At 42.1% G+C, this 25,535-nt stretch overlaps 1 protein-coding gene across 1 annotated transcript in view; it reads left to right on the plus strand.

The window, feature by feature from the left end:
- The window catches only part of MDFIC2 (MyoD family inhibitor domain containing 2), a gene marked incomplete at its 3' end in the record, with an annotated part of 44,383 nt that overhangs the window by 5,680 nt on the left and 13,168 nt on the right, over positions 1 to 25,535 (plus strand). Inside the window, exons 3-4 of the mRNA XM_082210763.1 lie at positions 17,618 to 17,656; positions 25,355 to 25,423. Of these exons, the coding sequence (XP_082066889.1) occupies positions 17,618 to 17,656; positions 25,355 to 25,423 (108 nt within the window). The remainder of the gene's footprint in view (positions 1 to 17,617; positions 17,657 to 25,354; positions 25,424 to 25,535) is intronic.

Here is a 25,535-nt window from a genome sequence, read left to right on the forward strand (position 1 = left end):
CCTTGATTTCAGCAAGGCATTTGACAAGGTGCCCCATGATATTCTTGTAAAGAAGCTGGTAAAATGCGGTCTTGACTATGCTACCACTCAGTGGATTTGTAACTGGCTGGCTGACCGAACCCAAAGGGTGCTCATCAATGGTTCCTCTTCATCCTGGAAAAGAGTGACTAGTGGGGTGCCACAGGGTTCTGTCTTGGGCCCGGTCTTATTCAACATCTTTATCAACGACTTGGATGATGGACTCAAGGGCATCCTGATCAAATTTGCAGATGACACCAAACTGGGAGGGGTGGCTAACACCCCAGAGGACAGGATCACACTTCAAAACGACCTTGACAGATTAGAGAACTGGGCAAAAATAAACAAGATGAATTTTAACAGGGAGAAATGTAAAGTATTGCAATTGGGCAAAAAAAATGAGAGGCACAAATACAAGATGGGGGACACCTGGCTTGAGAGCAGTACATGTGAAAAGGATCTAGGAGTCTTGGTTGACCACAAACTTGACATGAGCCAACAGTGTGACGCGGCAGCTAAAAAAGCCAATGCAATTCTGGGCTGCATCAATAGGAGTATAGCATCTAGATCAAGGGAAGTAATAGTGCCACTGTATTCTGCTCTGGTCAGACCACACCTGGAGTACTGTGTCCAGTTCTGGGCACCACAATTCAAGAAGGACACTGACAAACTGGAACGTGTCCAGAGGAGGGCAACCAAAATGGTCAAAGGCCTGGAAACGATGCCTTATGAGGAACGGCTAAGGGAGCTGGGCATGTTTAGCCTGGAGAAGAGGAGGTTAAGGGGTGATATGATAGCCATGTTCAAATATATAAAAGGATGTCACATAGAGGAGGGAGAAAGGTTGTTTTCTGCTACTCCGGAGAAGCGGACACGGAGCAATGGATCCAAACTACAAGAAAGAAGATTCCACCTAAACATTAGGAAGAACTTCCTGACAGTAAGAGCTGTTCGACAGTGGAATTTGCTGCCAAGGAGTGTGGTGGAGTCTCCTACTTTGGAGGTCTTTAAGCAGAGGCTTGACAACCATATGTCAGGAGTGCTCTGATGGTGTTTCCTGCTTGGCAGGGGGTTGGACTCGATGGCCCTTGTGGTCTCTTCCAACTCTATGATTCTATGATTCTATGATTCTATGACCCGGAAGCTGCATGCCGGCTCCTTTGGCCAATAAAGCAAGAAGAACGCCGCAACCGGTCAGGGGTACCTTTACCTTTAACTCTCACTGAACAGCTCAGGAATTACAGCATGGGTAGGGAACTGTCAGGACTCTCCCCAGGCTGCACTTTCTCCTCAGTCACCTCTTTTGTGCTTTTGCATGGCTGGAACATGCACTGGATGTGAGGAATTCAAATATGCTATTATTTATGTGATTGGCGAACATTTAGCTTGGCAAGTCTACGTCTGATGAAGCAGCATATAAACTGCTGCCAGAAAATCAAAATAACAATAATCTTAGAATCTTAGAATCATAGAATCATAGAGTTGGAAGAGACCACAAGGGCCGTCGAGTCCAATCCCCTGCCAAGCAGGAAACACCATCAGAGCACTCCTGACATATGGTTGTCAAGCCTCTGCTTAATGTCAAGTAATGAAAATGTCAAGTAATGCTAAATAACAACAACAACAACTTCAAGTACTTGGCAATCATTTTTCATGATTTCTATGCAATTTTACACACAATTTATTTACCAAGCAAAACTAAATTATATTAATCTGACCAAAATATCTTTCGAATTCCTAAGTCATGTTACAACTTCATCGCACCCCTCCATTTGGGAATTTGAAAACTGAATAATTCAACATGCTCTACTGTTGCGTGCCCCCTAAATTTGTTCTGGGCTGGTGGAGGGTGGGAGCGCATGGGCGTACGGGAAGCAGAGACAAAGCGGAAGTTCTGTTGCACAAATGGAAGTCCCTACACTTGCTTTGTTGGTTATACTGCCCATAGGTTCTCGTGTTTCCCTTTTCTTTCCCTTTCCCAGGCTCTGAGCCAAACTACATCCGATGCTAAATTTGTCTCCTTTGTGTGTGTGGTTTTTTTAGAAATGCAAAAAGGCCACCGTAGTGCCTCCACCCTCCCCACTCCTGATCGGGTTCAGTGCTCCAGGGTACAGATGGGGAAATGGCCATGGTCCCTATGAAAATCTTCCAGACCCTGGGACCAGACTCCCCTTCTTTGTGGCTAGGAACCAGTGGGAGGGGGGATTCCCCTCGGGGCCAGCCCTACTGGGAATACTTCTGCAAGGCGTGCGCATGACCACTACCCCTCTGGCCCAAAGACAACTCAAGTCTTCCCCGCTCCATAGGAACAAGCCTCTGCTAGCAATGACTGGGCCCTTTTCAAATGATATGCATTACGTAGTGATACACATCTCAGCTACTGAGATGGAGCTGTAGCTCCTATATAAGGCTCAGTCCTGAAAGGAACTGCTTCTGAAGCAACATCTGGGCTCTCTTCTCATGCCTGAGCCTTGCATGGAGCTGTCCAGTGTGCTTTTCTCTGGCCTTGCCTCATCTCAGCTTGCATCAAAACACCATCTAAGCTCCCATTTTCAAAAACATTTGGCCCTTTCTAAATCTTTAACCTTCCTTAGTAATCTTGCCATTTCCAGCAGAACAAGGAACCAGAGGAGGCCTGAAATAACTAATCTTCCCAGTAGAATATTCCTGTTACAACTGAGGATTTCACACAGGTTCCCTGATATTACCTGTTACAACTTTTTTAAAATGGTAGGCTTGGATAGTAAGATATGGGAAGAAGTTTGGAGAAGGAAATTTTCTCCTCCCGCCCACATTGTGAAAGATTCTTCACATGCATGGCAGTAGCGGTTAGGATGATGCTTAACTGACCTCCCATCACCAGCATTGCTGAGGCCTACTGGGAGGAGCCAGGGACACGAGTAGTGCTGTGGTCTAAACCACTGAGCCTCTTGGGTTTGCCAATCAGAAGGTTGGTGGTTTGAATACCCGCAGTGGGGTGAGCTCCCATTGCTCTGTCCCAGCTCCTGCTAACCTAGCAGTTTGAAAGCACACCAGTGCAAGGAGATAAATAGGTACTGCTGTGGCAGGAAGGTAAAAGGCTTTTCTGTGTGCTCTGGTTTCCACCAAGGTGTTCTATTGTGCCAGAAGCAGTTTAGTCCTGCTGGCCACATGACCCGGGAAGCTGTCTGTGGACAAACGCCGGCTCCCTCAGCCTGAAAAGTGAGATGAGTGCTGCAACCCCATAGTTGCCTTTGACTGGACTTCACCGTCCAGGGGTTGTTTATCTTTTACCTTACTGGAAGGAAGATGGGGAGGTCAGAGTGGCGACAATGCCACTGACTGGTACTGTACTCTGACATAGCTGCACCCCATTCCACATTGTTCAAGAGATACTTTTAGGAGGCTTGTGGGGCAGGGAAGGAGACTAAAAACATCTCTCTGTACACTTATCAAGCTGTAGTACTTAGAAGATGATTTGTTGTTGTTGTTTAGTTGTTTAGTCGTGTCTGACTCTTCGTGACTCCATGGACCAGAGCACGCCAGGCACTTCTGTCTTCCACTGCCTCCCGCAGTTTGGTCAGACTCATGTTTGTAGCTTCGAAGACACTATCCAACCATCTCATCCTCTGTCGTCCCCTTCTCCTTGTGCCCTCCATCTTTCCCAACATCAGGGTCTTTTCCAGGGAGTCTTCTCTTCTCATGAGGTGGCCAAAGTATTGGAGCCTCAGCTTCACGATCTGTCCTTCCAGTGAGCACTCAGGGCTGATTTCCTTAAGAATTGAGAGGTTTTATCTTCCTGCAGTCCATGGGACTCTCAAGAGTCTCCTCCAGCACCATAATTCAAAAGCATCAATTCTTCGGCGATCAGCCTTCTTTATGGTCCAGCTCTCACTTCCATACATCACTACTGGGAAAACCATAGCTTTTACTATACGGACCTTTGTTGGCAAGGTGATGTCTCTACTTTTTAAGATGCTGTCTAGGTTTGTCATTGCTTTCCAACATTTACAGACATGGTATTTTCAAAATTGGCAGAGATGAGGTTTGAAAGTTGGTTTTTTTCTTTTCAGGGTGGGAAATTTGGATGAAATAGAGTACACACCACTATGGGAACAATGTGTGATTCAAAGCTGCTGATGCTACTATTGTTGTTGTTGTTATTTTGTCACTTTTGACGTGTAAGCATCCCAAAGCAAATTGCAATCTAAGAAGAGAAACAGCAAGTAAACAAATATAAGGACAAAAGTAAAAGAAGAACCTGTAGTTGACACACACAGAGAAGGAGATAGATGATAGATGATAGATAGATAGATAGATAGATGATAGATAGATAGATAGATAGATAGATAGATAGATAGATAGATAGATAGATAGATAGACAGATAGATGATAGATAGATGATAGATAGATAGATAGATAGATAGATAGATAGATAGATAGATAGATAGATAGATATAGATGATAGATAGATGAGAGAGAGAGATCTAATCCATTCCACTAAAAAGACAAGGGAAGTAGTAGTTGGGTGTTTTGGGCTTCTCTTGCCAATTTTTTTTCTTAAAGGCCTCATGGCTGACAATGCATCTTTGTACTAATTACTAGCACAAATTAGACTTCACTTCAGCTTTGCTGGAAAAACCCTGCAAGCAGTTTGAATAGGAAGGGGAACACTTTCTTTTGACGTTGATGGAATGGCTCAGGTGCCAAGTTTCTTCTGCTAGATTCCAGAGATTACTTAGTGGAGACAGGAACACAATTTAGCAGTGTTGCCGCATCTATAATTAAGAGGTAAATTTGTAGCCCGGCTTCTTATATTATTTAATAATGAATTACTCTCTAGACTATAAATAATAAAGATAATATTAATCTCTTACCATTAAAACAAACCAGTCTGAAATAAAACTCCTGTGTGTTTGTGTTGTGTGAGAGTGAACTTTTGCATCAGACTCCAACTCTGACTCAATCCAAATCTAACCAAACACAGGTGAGGTTGCACCATCATGCCCACCACAGGGTGGCGGTAAATAAAACTTACTTCACTGGCACTGTTGCACCTGCAAGTAGCCGTCCAGCAGAGCTTTTTTCAGTGGTACATGGCCTTTTGTCATCTAGCCAAAAGAGCATTGTTCTGACACCCTGGGAGGCCTACTGCAACAACTTTGTGAGGCTAAAACCACTCAGATTCAGACAGAGCTGGATGTCACGGTTAGAGCTAGCCATATGGCTGAATGGGTGGGTCCAGGGAGGGACTGAATGGAGAAGGGAGCTACCATCTGTCTTGAATGAGGCAGTGGTGTGTCCTCTCCTTAAGATGACTTCCCAGGGTATCAACTTCTTCTTCTTCTTCTTCTTCTTCTTCTTCTTCTTCTTCTTCTTCTTCTTCTTCTTCCTCCTCCTCCTCCTCCTCCTCCTCCTCCTCCATATAATTTGTCCACCTCACTGGGTTACCCCAGCCACTCTGGGTGACTTCCAATAAAATATAAAGGGATAAAACAAAACATCAAATCACACTGAAATGTGGCTGCTCATAAGGGAATGCAGCTGATAAATGTTCTCTGCCCCTGCACTGCAGAGAACCATAGCTGTACATTTGCTGGTCTGTGCCCAAAGTTGGGGGACAGCCTATCGAGTACAGTACAGTTCACTGTTGTTGTGCAAAGCCCACCTTGTGCTTATAATTTGGCAGCAACTGGAGTCCTGGCTTGACTTATGCACTGCTTTCCATATGTTCCTCCCTGGGCTTTGTAATACGCTTTATACCGGAGAACATCTCATTCACAAAAATAGGTGCAGCCGTAGAACCACAACCCAGGAGTGCACACTTTCTCACAGGCTGCTAGGAGCCATGCCCCAGAGGGGACCTCTGGTAGGGCTGTGATGCACTAGTTTTTAAGCATCATATCTTAAAGTACAACCATGTAAAAATAAATAAAGTTGAAAACTAAGCAGTGGTTTTCCAGTATGACGCAGCAGCATTACTTGAATTAGGCCAATTTACCACTTATGATAGCAGTAATGGGACTAAAAGCCAATAAAAGTGGTCTGTTCGTTCAGAGATTGGCTTTTATGGCTTACTCCAAATATTATCAAGCGAGTCAAAAGCTGTCATCATAGTGTCTAAAAAGCCTTCATACCTTGTAAGCAAACAGTGTGACTTTGACAAATAATCATTAATATGCCTGCGTGACGCCAAAGCCAAGAAGAAGGAATAAAGGGAAAACCTGATATTTCACTTTACGTAAGTCATTAAAATAATTTTAACTAGATTTCAAATGAAACAGTTTTATGCGTAAAATGACTTAATTTGTACCTTTCCGTCCCATTGTATATAATACTCAGACAGTGGAAAATGTCTGGGTCCCAGAGCAACAAAATGGGTACTTCGATATCCCTTATAGTATCACTGCCAATTCTGGAAAATGCAGCAGGCACTACTGACAGAGCCCTTTCACAGTGACAATGCAGCATAAACAATATTAATGCATGAAGTTTTGTACCTTGCAGATAGTGGCTGCGACAGGGAGAATTGCAGGCACACCCCTTCCTCTTTGCTGGTTAGAGACAGCAATGTCTTCCCCCAAATACCCTTCCTCTGCTTATTCTTCCAAGTACCTACATTCTTCATTCTTCCTTCCCTATTAAGGATGGCAAGACATGTCCATTTTCATTCCTTCAGTTCTCCCTCCCCTTCACACACACTTCATCCCTTCCCTTCTCAAGCTTTGGGGGCTTCACCAGTCAGCTTGGTTTTGTTTCAGTTTGAGGGTGACTGCTGTGGAATTTTGAAGTCTTAGGAAGTCTCTGATCTGCCCCCAAATGTCCTGTTAATGGTACATCTTGACTCGGAAATGTGAGCACCTTCGCCATTTCCCTCCAATTAGCCTTAAAAATATATACCGTATTTTTCACTCTATAAGATGCACCAGACCATAAGACGCATCTAGTTTTTGGAGGAGGAAAACAAGAAAAAAAATACCGTAATTTTCACTCCAAAACACGCACTTTTTTGCTCCTAGAAAGTAAGGGAAAATGCTTGTGCGTGTTACGGAGCGAATGCACGGATCGGAGCCATGGCTGCTGTCAGTCAAGCAAAGCGGGAGCCGTTTACATGCTCTATGAGGCTCTCGCTTTGCTTGCTTTAAAGCGACCTGGAGCCGGGGAGGAGGGAGGGAGGGAAGGAGAGCCATGGCAGCAAAGCGGACACGGAGGAGGGAGAGACACTAGCAAAGGTCTGCGCGCTCTCTAAACAGAGCAATGAGGCTGCAGAGGGACAGCAGGAAAGATAAAATTTAAGCAACCAACAGCAAAATAAAACCAACCTCTAGCTCTGAGCCATGCAGTGAAAACCAGGAAGTAAAAAAAAAAAAAGGCTGGGGATGAGGGAGAGGGGAAAACTTCGCAAATCCCCTGCGTCTCAGCTGATCCGCTGGGACGGAACAGCTTGTTTTCAGGCAGGATAGATTTGAGCATTGTCTGGGTCCTAGTGCCCCTATCTCTTTTTTGTGCTCCATTCTATTGCTGCTGGTGGCTGCTTATCACTCAGGCTGCAAGGAGGAGCGCTTTTACACAGCTAATGGCGAATCCCCTTGCAATCCAAGTCCTCCTCACTTGCTCAGATCTATTCTGCCTCAAAACAAGGAGCGGAAGGAAAAGGCTGCAAACTGTTAAATGGAAAAAAACCCAGGCACAGGGCAAATACCTTAAGTATACCTTTAAAGCAACAGTGCTCTTTCCCTCCCTCTTCCCCGCTCAGCTCCCCGAAAAGCTCCTTCTCCACACACCCCACGCTGCTCCTTGTCCCTTGAGTGCTGTTCCTTCCCTCCCCACTTAAAACGTGGTTACAAAGCATGGATCCACATGGATCCTCAGGATTTTTGCACTGGGTCACCCCAAATTCACCATCAGATCACATGTCTGTGGCCACAGCATGAACCACAAAAGTCATACATCCACTGTTTCATTTAGAATATTTTTTTCTTGTTTTCCTCCTCTAAAAACTACGTGCGTGTTATGGTTGGGAGCGTGTTATAGAGCGAAAAATACGGTATTCTGAATCTCAGAAGCCAGAACAACAAGAGGGATCACAGTGCAACGAAAGCAGCGATCCCTCTTGCTGTTCTGGCTTCTGGGATAGCTGTGCAGCCTGCATTCGCTCCATAAGACGCACACACATTTCCCCTTACTTTTTAGGAGGGAAAAAGTGAGTCTTATAGAGCAAAAAATACGGTATATATTTGTATTTTCAAAAACAAGCAATTAGCCTTGTAATTCAGGGTATGCAGAGAGCCGATGCGCTCTTCTAAAATACGGCCACTTCTCTTCCATTGTTCTACCTTACTTTCCTCAGATTTCTCCATCAGCTGAAGTTTTGACACTAATGTAATACTTGAAAATATTTTCCATTTTTCATATTGATATTTTTGACCCGTGCGCTCTGCATTTATTAATGGCAAGTTCCCTTCCTCAAGACATTGTGATAATGGACTGAGAGATATATGCTTGTTATCCTTAAAAGAACTGCCAACTTTAATGGATGAGAAAAAATCTGAATATGAGGAGTTTGGAGTTTGGCAACACAACCTTTTTCATAGGTTCATTGTCCCCCTTCCCACTTTCCCAAATCGTTTTGTTGATGCTAACTTCAAACATTGCTGTAGGGAGGGAAGGAGAACTTTCAGCTCCAGGTGTTGCAAGACTCCAGTTCCTATCATCCCTGAGCTGGCTGTGAGCTGGACCTGGCAGCCATTGTAATTTCCCACAATGCCATGGACTGGCACTATGTCAAGGGCATAGTTTAGAAATGTAAATGGCTGACACAAACACCAGATACTGGATTGGCTTCAAGGCAAATCCCAATACTGGTAGAACTGGCTGGGATTTGGGGGCCTAGTAGTCACGAGATGCTGGTACTGAGAGTGGGCTCCATAGCTGTGCGAGCTCAGAATGGGATAATACCATCTTCGGTTCCCTGAGCTCATTGGACAGAGGGAGACCTACAGATGTATGAAAAACATTGTCCTAAAGAAGCTAATTTTAAGTACATGCACATGATCCTATATATGTTTCCTGTTTCCTCTTTTAGCTGCTTATTCATATTATAATTTGCTAGAATATAAGAAGCTTTACAAATAAATAATTGCAGCAAGTGATTAAGGAAGCAGTTTGAACCAGGTCCCCACCAATGCCATGTACACATGTTCTCTCCTTCCTTTCTCTCCAACAAATAGATGTTTTAAGTAGTTTTAATAGTATCCCTTTAATATTGCCTTCAAAATTCACCAGAGTTCAAGAGCAGAGCAAATTTACATCTGTTTAAATAATGGACTTGACATTGATATTACATCACAGCTATTTTAAATATAATCATTCTTCATAACACCACCTTCCATGTCACTGCTCGCAAAGAAAGGGCTTGATCCTGCTTCCATCAAAGTCAACAGCAAATCCCCCCCTTTCGCTTCATCAAGAAAGGGATTGAGCACTAAATGTGAGATGCAAAACTGGCCTTGCGTTGACTCTTTGGGCTTGACATTGTTCACTGATGCACTCAGTGATGTTAATTCCCTCCACTTCAAGAATTACTGGATGGATTTCTATGCTTTGTATTATTTAGCCATTGAATCAAATGATCACTATGGTCTTTCTTCCATCCGTAAAAACACGCGAAGCCACATATATTATTGAGATTCTCTGGAGAGGAAAGGCTAATTGAGTGCAGAGCTTTGTGTTTGCTGGACTTGGGGTGGATTATTCTGGTGCCGTTCCGATGCCCTGTTTCCTGGACTGCCTCTCGCTTCAGACTTGGCAGTGGCAGAAATAAAGGCATGACACCAAGTCCATGGAGCAGAAGCAACAGCAGTGGCAGCTGCAAACATGTGGGGTGGGAGCCATAGAAGAGTGGTGCAAAACTCTATTCACACAGTGAAGCTTTCTTCTTTCCTCCGTCCTGAGCACCTGCAGCTGAGCTGAGGGACAAGGGAGACTCTGGTCTAGGGGAATGGGGAAATCAGAATGATTTAACTGTTTGTACATGCAAGGCATCTTTGAGACCAAGTCAGTGGCAGCAGGAACAGGGTTTTCCAGAAGCACAGATGCTTCTTCTGCCCACCACAGAGCCAGTGTGGTGTAGTGGTTAAGAGTGGTAGTCACGTAATCTGGGGAACCGGGTTCGCGTCCCCGCTCCTCCACATGCAGCTGCTGGGTGACCTTGGGCCAGTCACACTTCTTTGAAGTCTCTCAGCCCCACTCACCTCACAGAGTGTTTGTTGTGGGGGAGGAAGGGAAAGGAGAATGTTAGCCGCTTTGAGACTCCTGAAGGGGAGTGAAAGGCGGGATATCAAATCCAAACTCCTCTTCTTCTTCTTCTTCCTGGCTTTTTGCTGCTCTCCTTCTCCCAGCTGTTCTGAAGTCTTCAGCAGGGTTCTTATCAACACACAGGAAGCAGAAACTTGAGAATCCTGTTTTACTCACCATTCCTAGGCTGCCCCTTTTCTTATATCAACTGTGCAAGATAGATGTAGAGCTTGCTGCTATGAATCACACAGAGAGTTCACATAGGCTGTGATTCAGAGAAGTCAGTTGTGTGCAAGAGAACTGTGCTCGTTGAGTGAGGGGGATGTCGGAGTGAAAATACAGACATTTCTATGTGCGTACATGACTTCCTTTGTTTCTTCAGATACATTGAATCATAGAATTGTAGAGTTGGAAGAGACACTGAAGATCATCTAGTCAAACCCTTTACAATGCAGGGATCTCATGTAAATGACTTTTGAATTGCAACCAAGAGTAAGAATTTAAGGGCCACCACTTAGTGACTAAACATCTGAAGAAGGACCAGCATTCCAACAGGTAGGGGCTCTGTCCGCAAAACCCGGAGAGCTCCTGCCAGTTTGTGTAGACAATACCAAGCCAGAAGGACCAAGATCCTGACTCTGTATAAAGCTTCCCCTTATGTTTCTTGTGTCTCAACATGATTATACTGAGGGAGGGGGGGTGGGGAAGGAAATCATGCCGGAGGCTAATTCAGATTTCTAAGAAGGGGTGGCGATACCTGACTGTTAAGCAGCATGTCTTAAAATGTGCACCCTAGTCTCTCACACTTTGCTCTTTTTAATATGGAAAAAAAATAATTCAGTAGCTGGCACTGATGAGCTGAGATTACCAATTTTGCACATGATGTTTTAGAATTTATTTCCATTCCTCCATCAGAAACACCTGGTCTTGTGCTTATTTAGGAAACCATTTAGCTTGGATGGTGGAGAGGGAATGTCTCAAGTGCTCAAATGGAATGGAATGGTGGTTATCGGAATGAAGGATGTGATGTACCTTGCTCTCTGTGCTGGGTTGGTGATTTTGTTGCACCTGTGGTTTGTTCTTTTTTCCATTGTTTGGAAAAGTAATCAGTCAGGCACCACCAGTCCCTGTTTATGACTTTGGCTCCATGCAAACTAACCCCGTTATAGGACCCCAGAATGTTGTTTTTCTCAGTCTGGAATCATCTGCACTCATTCTCCACTGGATACTTTCAATCCAGCTTGGTTCTAGATTTTGCCGTCCACATGGATAGGTGTGGTTACTTAATACACATTTGAAAACATCCTTTTCTCCCTGCACATGTTGCAGGTGAATGAAGAAGCAAGTGGCGACTGTGATCATGGTAGACCCCCCACCCACAACACCATTGGGCAGGTGTGGAGACCTGACAGGACCATCTGCTTTCAAATGGACACATATGGAGTAATGCAGAACCAATCTGCTGTCTGCTTTCATTTTTGAAATAAAACGAGCTTCTTATGAAACACTTTTCAGGGGCAAAAAAATACGCAGTGGATCTAGATATATAGAAAAATATATAGAATATAGAAATATATAGAAAAATTAGCCTCCGTTGATTCTAGAACAAAACGTGTGTATGCAACCTTCAGCACCCCACAGTATTCAAATCAGCCACTAGTTTAAAACCATTCTGTCTCAATTCCTTTTGTGCTTGCAAAGACATTTCTATTTTCTGAGGCATTTGGCTAGATGTTTCGTTGTTCATATGACACTGTGATATAAATTTGATTTATTGTTGTGCTGGCTGGGTTTTGTTTTAAAAAAAGATTGTTTTATTTTATTACGTGTTATATATTTTTATGTTATATCCTGCTCTAGCATTGATTCTAATGAAGAGCAGGTGATAAATTACCAAAGAAAGGTAAGTAAATAATAAATTATAGCAGACTAAAATTACAAAACTGACATTATGCGTATGTACTATGCAGGTAAACATGAAAATGAAGGCAATTTAGTCAAGTGACTGACTGCTTTCACTCTTGGAAATAACCTTTAAGTTGATTAATTGCGGGGGGGGGGGAGACTAAGCTTTTAAGGGATACTCTTCTGGTACATTGTGCACAGAAGGAAGAAATCCGAAAGTTAAACGATTCACACCTGTATAAAATTTCTAGTAGAATGGAAGACTTCGGGCTTGATGACATGTGGTGTTACTGAAGGGATTAAACGCTAGCCATGTGTAGTGGGAGATGATTGTCTCCAAGAATGCAACATACAAGGAGAAGAGAATGTAAGACTACAAGAAGAATCTGGATAGATCAGTCAAAAGACTCATGCCTTCCCTGCCCCACAGATGACTGATTGTGGTGCTCGGGTAAATGGAGAGATTGGGCAATGGTCAGGAATTCAGAGAGTTGTAGTCTAAAACACCTGGAAGTTAGGGAAGGCAGACCTAACCGCTTGCCTATGGCCATTAGTTACTTCTCTGGATGTTGCCAGCCTGTCTGGTTTTTTATCTGTTCTTGCTCCTGGTCTGCCAGATCCTTGACTGCTGCTCTGGAACTTAACCATGTCTAGTTTTGACTGCAAACTTGCTTCCAGTCCATCTGAGCCTTGATTGCAGTTTTGGAACTTCTCCCCTTCTGAGACCATACACCTGCTTATAGCCCCCTTGGACCGGCAGCCAGCTCTCTCTGGATCCTGGAATCCCAATTCCTGGAATCCTGTAAAGACTTGACACCCATAATCACATCCCACCCCCCTTTCTAGCAGAGCTACTTTCACCCTCTATCTAAAAGGTTTCCCTTGAAAAGAGAAGGATCCTCAAGAGTAACTTCTGCTGCAGTACAAGTAGCTATGACCAGATGAAAAAAAATGTAGGCACACCTTTGCGTCAACCCACAGTCATATCCTGAAGATTATACCCTGAATATCACATCATATTCAGCCCATATCGTCTTTCTCTTATTATTCTCACATCCATCAATTTTTGTTTTAGAACAACATTATTTGTGCAAATAGGGTCCAATGACAAACATACCATAGAAAAAAATGTCGACACTACCAATCCTTCCACTACTTTTTAGAAAAGGAAAGAAAAAGTTTAAATATAGATTTCAAAATGTCACTGTGATGGCATTGCTAGCAGAAATAAAACACTTGGTAAATATAGTGTTAATCTTTTCTTCCTTAAATGAATCATTTTAAAAAGCTATTAAACTAAAGAGAATGAGCATAGTTTTCTAGTAATGACTTCTCTTCTTCAGAATGAAATTGGTAAAAACCCTGATTGCAGATCTATATCCCAAAAGGCCTAGGAGTTTGGGGGACTAGCTGGCTGGCGGGAGGTGATGATCTATGCTATACTGTATATCTAAGTGCCACATCCTTATATACTTGCTATATTTACAGATATGGTTGTATATGTATCTTTATTTAAAATCTCATCAGGTTTCTTCACCCCCCCTCATTCTGATGCTTAAAAACAATGTTCTCTTCTTTTCTTAATATATACTTTGATATATGTATATACACACACATATGCTAAATATAAGTACAATTTTATTCATAAGCTCACATAATGATTCAGGCTGTGATTGTTAATAAAAATGCATTTCTAACCATCAAATTTGAGTCTATTATTCTAAGTTAATTGCATTTGCCCTAAAGAGACTTGAAACTGGCTGTCAGCCTATTTGTGTCAGTTTCATTTTATTCATCAGTCAATCTTGTCTTTTCTTTTCCTTTTCTTTTTTTACATCCCATATATTGATCAAATAGATTTGTTAGCATGCCTGTGCAGCTTTGGGGGGGGGGGGTGTGGGGGGAGAAAGTTTATGTTATCCATCAGGTTTATTTGATTACTGTATTACTTTGCATATTATCTTAATTGATATTTCAGTAGCAAATAAATGCCCTTTTTGATGGTCCCATAAGATTCCTATTAAATATAAATCACCTTACCTGTGACTTGGATGTGGATACAGTGAAAGGGAAAAGCACACGCAAAACATAAAATATATTACATTGCACTGTTTCTGCAGGTTAAAGAATAACAAGCTTGTGCTCTAATTTGTGGCACAGAAGTTTAGTTCTTGCCAGTTGGTTACAGAGAATAAAAATATGAAGTAGTCCATATGTAACCTTTAATTAAAGCTCTGTAACCAATTAACTAATTCTTAATTTTCCCAGCTGAAGCGTTCTTTATATCTAAAATGCTAACATGCTAACATACAGCGGTAACCCTTTCTCTGTTCTGAACTTCTTATGAACGCACCATTAGTAAAAATCATAACAGGAAATAATGTTGGTGTAAAGAATATAAAATGTTGTTTCTACTGAATTTAGAAACAAAGAAAAGAACCACTCCACACAAAGTGGTATCGATCCTAACTTCTCCTCCATGAATTAAGTTGAGTTCACCTCCCTCTCTCCTGTGCCCCTTCCACAATTTCTGGGAGCTGGAAAAGGAAACACTTAGGAATTATGTGGGATGCATTGGTCTGCAGATGAAGAGAAGAATTGACACCACTTGCCCCCCTCCCCCACCATTGCATGAATGGAAGAAAAAAAACCCTAGGGTTCAAGCCTTTTTATCAGGACCTGGGGCAGACACAAATTGCTTTCTTTGAACAAAAACAACAAAAACCCTTCCATTTCTCAATAGTACACATAATAATAAAATGGTAATAAAATAATAAAATCTCTAAAATGGTGGCTTTATTTACAGAATTTGGAGAGGATTCTTCATAGCGATCCCAGGGCACTTCCCAATGTTACAAAATATGCAACCACGCTAATTTTAAAATAAATAAATAAAACACAGTGGCGAACACCCACTCACCACTGTGCAGCAGCCCAAGCCCACCAGTACTTCAGTGACAACTGCATCCCGCCCCTGCCCCAGTCGAAAGGCCTGGGGTTGCTGGTATGGAAGAAGGTGCCCAAGCTGGTGATAACAGGAGGTAGCTGTAGCCCAAGACAGGACAAGACCCAAGTAAGTCTGGAATGGAATTCCATCTAACCACATTGAGTTGAGCATGAAATCCAATCTCTGCGACTGGAAACACTGAGCACTCGGGATTCTAATCAAGTTCAAAATCTTCCTGCAAGATTTTGTTTAGTGAAATGGTTGTGGAACCAGCCAACATGCATGGGATTACTGGGGGCAGTGTACCAGAGCTTTCCAAATTTTTCAAGTTGGCAACACACTTTTTAGACATGCATCATTTCGTGACACAGTAATTCAGTTTTACTAGCAAACCGGGGGGGAGGGGTTTAAACTAACCCATTATAAGAGCGTGAGGAGTGTTCGCGTGACACACCTACACACTGCCACCGACACACTAACATGTCACAACACACAGTATGGAAAGCTCTGCCCTATGCAGTTTGAGCCCTCACACATTATTTTGAATGGATACAGGTTAATTTGGAGCATCATAGAACGCTCAAGGTGGAATGCTGATATTTTGATCCATGGAGAAAGCAGCCTTTAGTGAGTGATGCAGCCTGCTTGTGAAGCAAAAGCAATACGCCAGAAATACGTGTTCTTTCCCCCATGAACAAGAATGAATGAATCTTTAAGCAGACAAAAATTCACATAATAATTGATCTGGGTATATGTGTGTTTGTGTGTGTTCCCACTGAGCACTGTATTTTCAATAGTCACTTATAAATCTTGGTTCATGCAGAGAGGCTCAGATGACACTCTTCCACACAGATCTATGAATGCAGATGGTTTTCTGTGTCAATCTGTGTGTATTCTTCAGTGTGCCAGTTTTTAGAACGAGTTCCTGATCTTTTACTAAGCAGCCTCAACCAGCACAATCTTCAGTTTGTTTAAGGTCTGCCGGTTTTTTGTCAGCACCCCATTTCAAGGGAGGTACGTTGTTCCTATATTTTATTGTATTTTTAATTACAACATTTACATGCCTCCTATTTGCAGAAAGTTCTTTGGGTGGTTGTCATGGCACTGCGAGGCAAGGGATGTCCAGAGTGAGGAATGAACAAAAAAAATGGTCAAAATATATTTATCAGTCCTACATCTCCCAGCTACTCCTAGGTGTGCACTCAATGAGGCAGTTGCAACAACAGAGAGGCCCCACCCTGACCTCATTGTATGTATCTCCCCCACCTGAGCAGTGGACAAGCAGGCAAATGCTTCACCTGTGGGGAACCTGTTTCTACTCCGATCCTCTTCTGGTCCTGGGAGACAGTGGAGCAGAAGAGGTGGGGGTAGGAGGAGGAGGTGTGCAAACCCTTGACTCTGTACCAGCCTGATCTTTCTCTCCCTCCGCTGTCACCTGTTCTTCATGCTCCAATCCTGCAGCTTCTCTCTCCTGCCTCTGACTCTCATCTCCTGGCTACTACAGGGTCCCCCAGCTAACTGATCTCTTCTTCCTAGTCAGTCTCCAAGCCCCCTTTTCCCAGTGCCCACTCATCAGTATCCACTCACTGCTCCTCATGGTCCAGGCAGACCCTCACAGTGGTTCCCCTGTGATATCTTAAACCTCAGAACTACTATGGAGAGAGTGGACATTGGAATGTCGGCTCTGAACTCTGAACAGAAATTGGAGACCAAGCAATGAAGAGTCTTCCCGTTTATTTTCAAAACCTTGGAGCATCTAGTATCTACTCTAAAGAGGAACAGCTGCAGGGGGTGGGGAGGATACCACCTTCACCATTTCAGAGCAACAAAGGAAAGGGGAGAATGATTGCTACATGAAAGGCATTTCAAAGACCTCCCACAAAATGCTGGTACAGAATCCCTAGTAGATTCATGGCAAGAGAACTGTCACACTAGTAATCCTCAGCAGACTTTAGCAATACATTCCCATGAACAAAAGGCACACACAAAAACAACCCCAATATAGACTCATGTAGGATTTTGGGGAAGAGATTGATAAAAAGGGTTCCTCAACTCTGCAATCTAAAAAAAACCCCCATGTTTCCAGCAAGGACAACCTTGAAAACTGTTGTCACTGTTATTCTTGCACCTTCTCTGCTCCATAAAAACTGCTGTTATCTTCAAATATATCCCATGAGATGCACTTGGATGACCATCCAACCCCATTTGTGCTATCCAGACCCCAAGCAAAGCACAGACTGGCTGGCTGAAGAGGGTTAGAAAGAATGTGGTTTGTTCCAGTGAGAGAATTTGAAGGCTGCTTTTGAGCTGTGTTTTGAGGGGTTGTTCCTTTACATGATACCTGGACATCACTGCTTCTCCAGGTGCCATGGTGTGATTTGCAAAGTACGGTCAGCCTTCATGTTTATAAACATAGAAATTTGTCTTCTCTTCCCCCCCCTCCCTCCCTCCCTCCCTTCCCTCCATCCCAAGGATTGACCAAACCTATTTCCCAACCTCTTGGAGACCAAAGTAACTGCAGATTTTAAGCATAAAGTGCAAACTAGAGGTGAATTTAAGTGTTTCCAAACAGTTTCCACCGGCAACCCCATGTTTTAGCACATCACAATAATCTAATGGGTGCTATCTGTGAACAGATAACAAAACTCTACTAAGCTGAATAAGACGTGCTCTCAGGTTGTGTGTGTGCAGAAATATACCATGAGGTAGCAATATGCAAAGCCAGTGTAATTTATGCTTGTTTAATTTAAACTGATGCAAAGTATAACAGATCCAAACTTGATTCAGCAGCAGGATTGCTGCTCTACTGCTGACTGAGTTGACCTAAGTTTGGTAGAGGGGAAACAAGCCTTTAAAATGGTAGAGAGGAAACAGACTGGCCAATTTTTCAAGGCTTAACAGTGTAAGATCTGCTAGTCTCAGTTTAGCCCTGGCTGATCTACGATGAAAGAGTCATGCTATCGTATCTCTGGCTGAGCTGAGGTTGGTGTCTTACACCAACATAGCCCAGCTGAGTCAGGAACCTGCTGGCTGAGCTACCCGAACGTGGCAGATCTAGGGTTAGGATTATGCCCTTAGTCTAAACTACAACTCTTTTAAGTAACATTCAAACCAACTGATGATCACCCATTGTGCTCATAGCAGAGGCAAGATGTGAACCAAGAACTTCCAGGACTGCACTGTCCTGCATGTGTGTGTCTTACGAATCGCCCCAAGAGAGGACCAAAGTGGATGCAGATTTGCATAGGAATGGCATCTTATAATTGTATAAATATCATGCAAATATATAAATCATTAGCATAATTTAAACAGAAATGCAGTGCATCTCATCATAGTGGGGAAGAGGGTGACCAGGTAATCTGTGTTCCAGCTCAATCTGCAAGGCCTCTGCTCTAACTTTCTTACGGTTCTTTCTCTTTAAGCTGGACATGGACTAGACAAGCCCATCAAACAAAGGACTGTCCTCCAATAGCCATTAAAATAGAGGGCTGTCTTTTATAAAGTAGGGAACCTGGTTACTTTTATTTGACTAATTTCACACTTCCATTCTGGACTTTTTGTTTGTAAAGCAGGTCTAACAAAACAACCTCCCCGATCAGCTGCAACGAAGCAAATCCTACGGTGAAATGGAGGCAACTCAGGCTATATTTTTGGAACCCCCTCCCCCTTTCCCAACACACCTCTTTTGTTCTGTCAATCTGAACAGAAGTGCTCATGTGATGTAATTTAGAACGGAGCTCGCTTAAAAATTTTTTTTTTTTCAGAAAAGCTTTCAGTCAGGAAAAGCTTTGGGAGCTCTGGGGGTATAGCTTAGCTCGAAGAAAGAAAAAGAAAGCAAGTTTGCATTGACAGCTTGATCCCAGAGAGAGGTGGCTGGCTGCTTGTCTAACAGGTCCTCTGGGTCTTGATGAGGCAGAGACAGAGGAACAAGTCATATTAAGTGAACGTGTGCTGCCAATGTTAAAGGAACAATTACCATTATTCTGCATAGTTCACTGTTTGCTGCTGCGATTTCCTTCAATAAAACCTCTTTTCACTTGCCAATTGGAGCTTGTCATGTAACAATATTTCTCATGCACAATACACATCGTAAAATGCCCTTGTGTTTTTAATACATTTGGAGTCGTGAACAATAGCAGTATACTGACAGCAAAAAGTGCTTGCTTTGAATATATAGCAGATACCAAAAGAGGGAGAGGGAGAGCAAGATCCCTCTTTTCAAGTGGGAATAAAGGTGGGTTTTGCCTAATTTTGATAGAGAAGCAGAGTTACATCTTATGCATGACTCTCCCTTGGCGTTACAGCTCTATACAGGCCATAATTTAAGAGACGCCTTTCTTCCAGTAAGAAGCTGGTACACCTTCCTCTTAGAGAGGTCCTCGGAAGGACTACTTCCTGTCAAATAAGCACACCCCAGCCAGACATATACGTATCACACAACGAAACAAAGCCTAGTTTAATACAATTTCAAGCCTGCGCTGTGAGCAACTGCTAAGTTTCCCATTAGATTTTTCAGCCCAGTTTTGCACATTCAGGATAGATGGTTTCAGCAAGCTTCAGGGGAAAATATATAGCAAGGATTGATCAGATCCAGTTTTATCAAGTAGACAGCCATTTAAGAAAACACCTTCCGGCAGGCAGAACTAGCAGTTCAAATGAGCAGTTCAGCTCAATTGGATTGCAACACTGGGTCAGTTTGTACTCCAGCCATATGTTGAGCAGATTTTGAGTGACTGTAGTACCTGTTGTCTAAACTGATGGCTATAGCCCACCAGTTGTGCCTTCTAGCAATCTAAGAATCAGGGCTGGTGCCAGCACCAAGCATACTCATATTGAATATTTTCCAGCTCGTCATTCCAAGCAGTACCAATATATTGGATCTAGCCACCTTTTTCATTTCCCACAATGCTGCTGAACAAATTGCATTCTGGGACATTGTTGGAAATTGAAAGAACAGCCAAACTCTTTTTGCTGTCTGGGGTGCTGTCACTGCAGCCAACCAGCAATATACTTTGCCCAGGGCAGAGGAGGAACAAGGTAATCACTAGGATTTCTCTTTGCTTCAACTTCCTTGCACCTCGTTACAGTCAGACTAGGCCGGGCCTCCCCAGCCACTCTGGGCAGCTTGCGACAGAATATAAAAAACACAATAAAACATAAAAAATTAAAAGCTTCCCTAAACAGGACTGCCTTCAGATGTCTTCTAAAAGTCAGATAGTTGTTTATTTCCTTGACATCTGGTGAGAGGGCATTCTACAGGGCGTTCAAGACAATATAATCCAAAATAGAAAACAGATTTAACATAAATTAAAATTAAAAGATATAAATTAAACAGCAATCAACACAAGAATTTTGAAACAGAAACACAATTCACAGTAAAGCCAAACTTCTTGAAAAGCACGACAAAATAAAATTGTTTTCACAACCTAAAAAGAGGCAGGAATGAAGCCAGGCGTCTTTCTTTAGGGAGGTCATTCCAAATACCAGATGCCACAATTGAAAGGACTCTATCATGTTGTATCTCAGGTGGTGGCAGTCCATGAAGATGGAGCAATCTCTTTAAGGTTGTATATTAACCCTTATTCCACACAAAGGAAAGTAAGCCCTCCCAGGTGTCACCTGAGAGTTCCCTCATACCCTGCCCCTTCATCTTCCACCCATCACCTTCCTGTGTGTATCTTCATTAATCATTTAAAAAACATAAATATAAGGGTAAAAGGTAAAGGACTGTTAAGTCCAGTTAAAGGCAACTATGGGGTTGTGGCACTCATCTCTCTTTCAGGCCGAGGGAGCCAGCGTTTGTCCACAGTCAGCTTTGCAGGTCATGTGGCCAGCATGACTAAACCGGTTCTGGTGCAACGGGACACCGTGACAGAAACCAGAGTGCATAGAAATGCCATTTACCTTCCTGTCACAGCAGTACCTATTTATCTACTCAGACTGGCGTGCTTTCAAACTGCTAGGTTGGCAGGAGCTGGGACAGAGCAACAGGAGCTCACCCCGTTGTGGGGATTCAAACCACCAACCTTCTGATCGGCAAGCCCAAGAGGCTCAGTGGTTTAGACCACAGCGCCACCTGCGTCCTCTTACATAACTATAGATAGAGTTAGCAGAAAGGAAAGGAAAAATAGAAGTCATAGAAAAGGAAAAGGAAAAGGAAAGAAAAAGAAAAGGAAAAGAGAAGGGTTTCCGATTCTCCGTCTGCCAACTATGTACATAATGATTATTCAAAGTATTCCAAATATACACTCCAGGATAACCTCTAGCTGTGTTCCAGATAATATTCAGCTGTTCCTCAATCTGCTGGGCTGTGTTCTCCCAATCTCCAATCCCAGGCATCTCAAGTTCATTCTTTGTTGGGGGGGGGGGGTTGGAGGAAAATATTATTTCTGAGGCTCACCATGGCCATGATAACCTCCTGACCCCCCCCCCCGACCCCTGGCTTGCCAAAAATAGCAAAATGGGGAAGAAAGAATGACAAGGACCTGGCGCCTCACAATAATAAGTTGTGTTTGTGAAGGTTTGCATTAGAAGAAGAAGCCAGGGGGCTCTCAAGAGGGTGAGCAGCAGCCGTGTGTACCTGCTTGTGGTCAGTGTGGACAATACTGAGCTAGTCAGAGCAATGGTCTGATTATGTGAATAGCAGCTTCTTATGTTTCTTCGCCTCAGGCAGCAAAATGTATTTGGCTGGGCTGGTTATGTATGCATGCACAAACACATACATGCACTACTGCAAATCTTACTCCTTCCTTTCTTAACTCTGTGCTTGTTAAAAAATCCAGGTATTTCCCCCCTAAATGCTAAGCTTTATTTTTTTATTGTTAAAGGTAATTTTAAAGGAAGAAAAAGAATATAAACAATATATAGTGACTTTTGACACTCCATTGCTTTCTTAAATGAGAATAATAAAAATTTGCAAATGAACAAAAGAGTGGGAGGAAGCTATCTGATTTACAATGTTTTTGAGATAAAGAACACTATAAAAAAAGATCAATGTGAATAATAAAGCATTGTTAACTGAGTCATGACATTTCTATTCTCAGGGAAAATCTGAAGAGTAGAACTCTGCAAATGAGCACCTTCTGCCATTTTCAAAGTGGGAGGAAGACATATAATTATAATTTTTGAAGTGATGAGAGTTTTATTTAAATTGCAGGGGGGAAATTATTGAAAAAACATATCGACATATCAATATTACGTAAATTGCTTTAATTTTATTAAACTGAATGTGGGAGAGAGAATCTTTTCTTAACTTCCCTTTCCTGCCATCCTCTCTCTCTTTCTCTCTCTCTCTCTCTCTCTCTCACATCTCTCCACTTTTTATTTTGTAGGAAGTCTGGCTACAAAATGTCTTCCAAGAGAGATATTTCTTTATTTGAAAAAAGGGGGCGGAGGAGATGAGACAAAAGAGCTCCAAATGTCAGCCCTACCATATATTTATTCTAATACTTCCAGTAGCTGAGACCTATTAAAAAGATACATATTTTCAAAATAGGTTTAACCTTCTGTGTCTCAAGTGTCTACCTTTAATACTTTTAGCATGTCACATTGTAATATGTGCAAAGTTAACATGCTCTTTTAAAAAAAGAAAAAGAAAGAAAAAGAAAATGTATGCAACAGAGATTACTCCAGAAAGTCAAAGTTACACACGTGGTATCTAATGCATATTGTCTGTCGGAGGGTTTTAACTCATGGGACAAGAAGTGATAAGTGACCAAAAAACAGAAAAATCCATTTGTAGCTAAGACAGCCATGTAGGTTCACATTTGGCTTGGTTTTACTTGCATGTTGGTCATTGCACATTACTGGCATTACATATTATATGAACATTATATAATTGAGGTTTTTGCATACAGATGGGTAATGCTACACAATGGAAAATTAGAGTTGAACACTTATCTGTTTAATTTGAATTTCAGCTTTTCATACATAGAACAGAGATGAAATGAACTGAATTTCTTAATAAAAAGAAGCCTTTTTGTCAGATAATTTCTTTGCAATCTATTATTATTATTATTATTATTATTATTATTATTATTATTATTATTAAAACAGCAAATTTTATTTTGCCAAAAATGGCTATAGTGCTCTTATCACATATAAAAGTTGGGACCTTTTCTCTTTGGAAACTAAACATGCTTGGGTTATTCATCAGAAGGATGGGAAGGCCAAGTTTTATATGGGGATGGCAGGTGGTTTCTGAGGATACATTCATGTGCACAGGATATAGTTTAATAACAATAACATTAATGGAAATGAATGGGATGTGAGATTTGGATGGGGACAAAGTGCCTGGCCATCATATTATAATAAACCACCCTGTGATGCCTGGATGAAGGGCACTATAGGAATTTAATAAATAATAAAAATAAAAGTTAAAAGTCCACCAAAAACATTCTAATCTACCCAGTCACTCATATATGAACTTAAAAGGTGAGATCAAAAATTCACTTCCGATTATATGTTCCTTTCAAAGATCACACCATCAGCTCTTCCCTGTTACTGCATTAGCAAATCCAGTAAACTCAAGCCAATGTGAATTACTCATACATCATCATAAATCAAAAGAGAAGAGGTTTGCATGGCTTAATGATGTCATAAGCAACCCATAGTATATTTATAGGCTGGTATAGTTTCCTGCTTCTATGCTACTAAAATAAACACTTTCCAAACCCCCTTAACATCCTTTTGCCTCAATATAGGAAACAGAAAGGTTGTGAGTGTATGAAAACAAATCACAATTTGTTTTCAATTTCAGATGACAACCACAACTTTATTTCAGTCTTCTAGTTTCTGTTGGAGTTTGCTTTTCTATTTTCTTTGCACCATGTGCAATATGTAGCTTACAGAATTTCACAGGTATTCAGCCTGAAAATGAGACCAGTGCGCTGCTTATGTGCTTACACACACATGTCTTTCGTCTCTTTCTCACACATGCACACTACATGCATACACACTTGAATTGTAATTTGTTGTAGCCAAGTATTTTCTGGAAACTTGGTGTATCCACAGTGGTTTGCTGGTTTTCTGTGAACATATGTCGCAATCTGACAAGTGGAAGCAGGTGGAAGCAAACTTGCAGGTGCAAGTAGAAGTGATTTTGAGCCCAATTCACAGTGCTAGGTTTGACTTATAAAGCCTTATAAACAATACCTCACAGATCACCTTTCCCTGTATGAGGCTACTTGGACACTGAGATCAATATCTGAAGCCCTGCTCTGTATCCCTGCCTCAAGAGAATGGACCTTTTCCATGGTGGTCCCCTGACTGTGGTATGGTCTCCCATGGAGGATTTATCATCCCTGCTATTGGGCAATATTGATTGATTGGTTGGTTGGTTGGTTGGTTGGTTGGTTGGTTGGTTGATATCAGGCATTTGGACATCACTATTGGTCTGGCTTTTGGTGGTTGAAAAATGCAAGTAAGTGTGAATTTCAAAGGACAGCTGTGTTTTGACTCACCTGCTGTTTCAGGAAGTGCAACTTTGATAGATTTGGCTACAGATGAGACCTGAATCAAATCAGATGAGACCTCCCATCTAAAATCCAGAAAGGTCTAGAGTCTAGAACAGGGGTGGCTAAGCTGTGGCCATCTATATTTTTGTAGAATCAAAGAATCATAGAATTGTTCAGTTGGAAAGGACCATGAAGATTATCTCATCCAATCCCCTGCAATGCAGAAATCTCAACTAAAATATCCCTGACACATGGCCATCCAACCTCTGCTTAAAAACCTCCAGTGAAGGAGTGTCCGCCACCTTCTGAGGGAGTTTGTTTCACTGTTGAATAGCTCTTACTGTCACAAAATTCTTCCTGGTGTTTAGCTGGAATCTCCTTGCTTGTAACTTGAACCCATTGGTTGAACTCCAACTCCCAGCAGTGTAGCCAGTGCTCAGGAATGATGGATTCAGCAAGATCTGGAGGGCTACTGAGCAACCAGTCCTGCCCTAGACAAAAGTTCCCATGGGGTTGTTATTGCCCTGGCCAAAAGTACTTCCCCTTTGAGGAAGAAGAGTTGCCCCAGAATAACAAAATGAATGTGCTGAAGGGACATTAATGAGTGTAAAAATAATATTTTACCCAATAAGCCCTCCCTGTCTTATTACATAGTTGCTACTCTGAAGTATTATGTTCTTAAAGGAATGACCCTTATGTTCTTAAGGAATGAATAGCATTTGTTGATTGTATCCTTGTTTATTTTTCCACCAAGACAGTTGCACCAACTCCCTTCCTCTGCAAGTTCTCCCTATTGTAATTCTGAATACAACAGATCATCCAGGTAAGATTCTGTTTGTGGAAACATGTGAATAATTCTGTAGCATTGTCCCACAAATAATGTCACCCATACATACCTTTTTTTTAAAAAAAATATTTTTATTAAAATTTTCCAA

This window comes from Podarcis vaucheri (assembly GCF_965113315.1).
Source record: "Podarcis vaucheri genome assembly, chromosome: 2".
NCBI lineage: Eukaryota > Metazoa > Chordata > Lepidosauria > Squamata > Lacertidae > Podarcis > Podarcis vaucheri.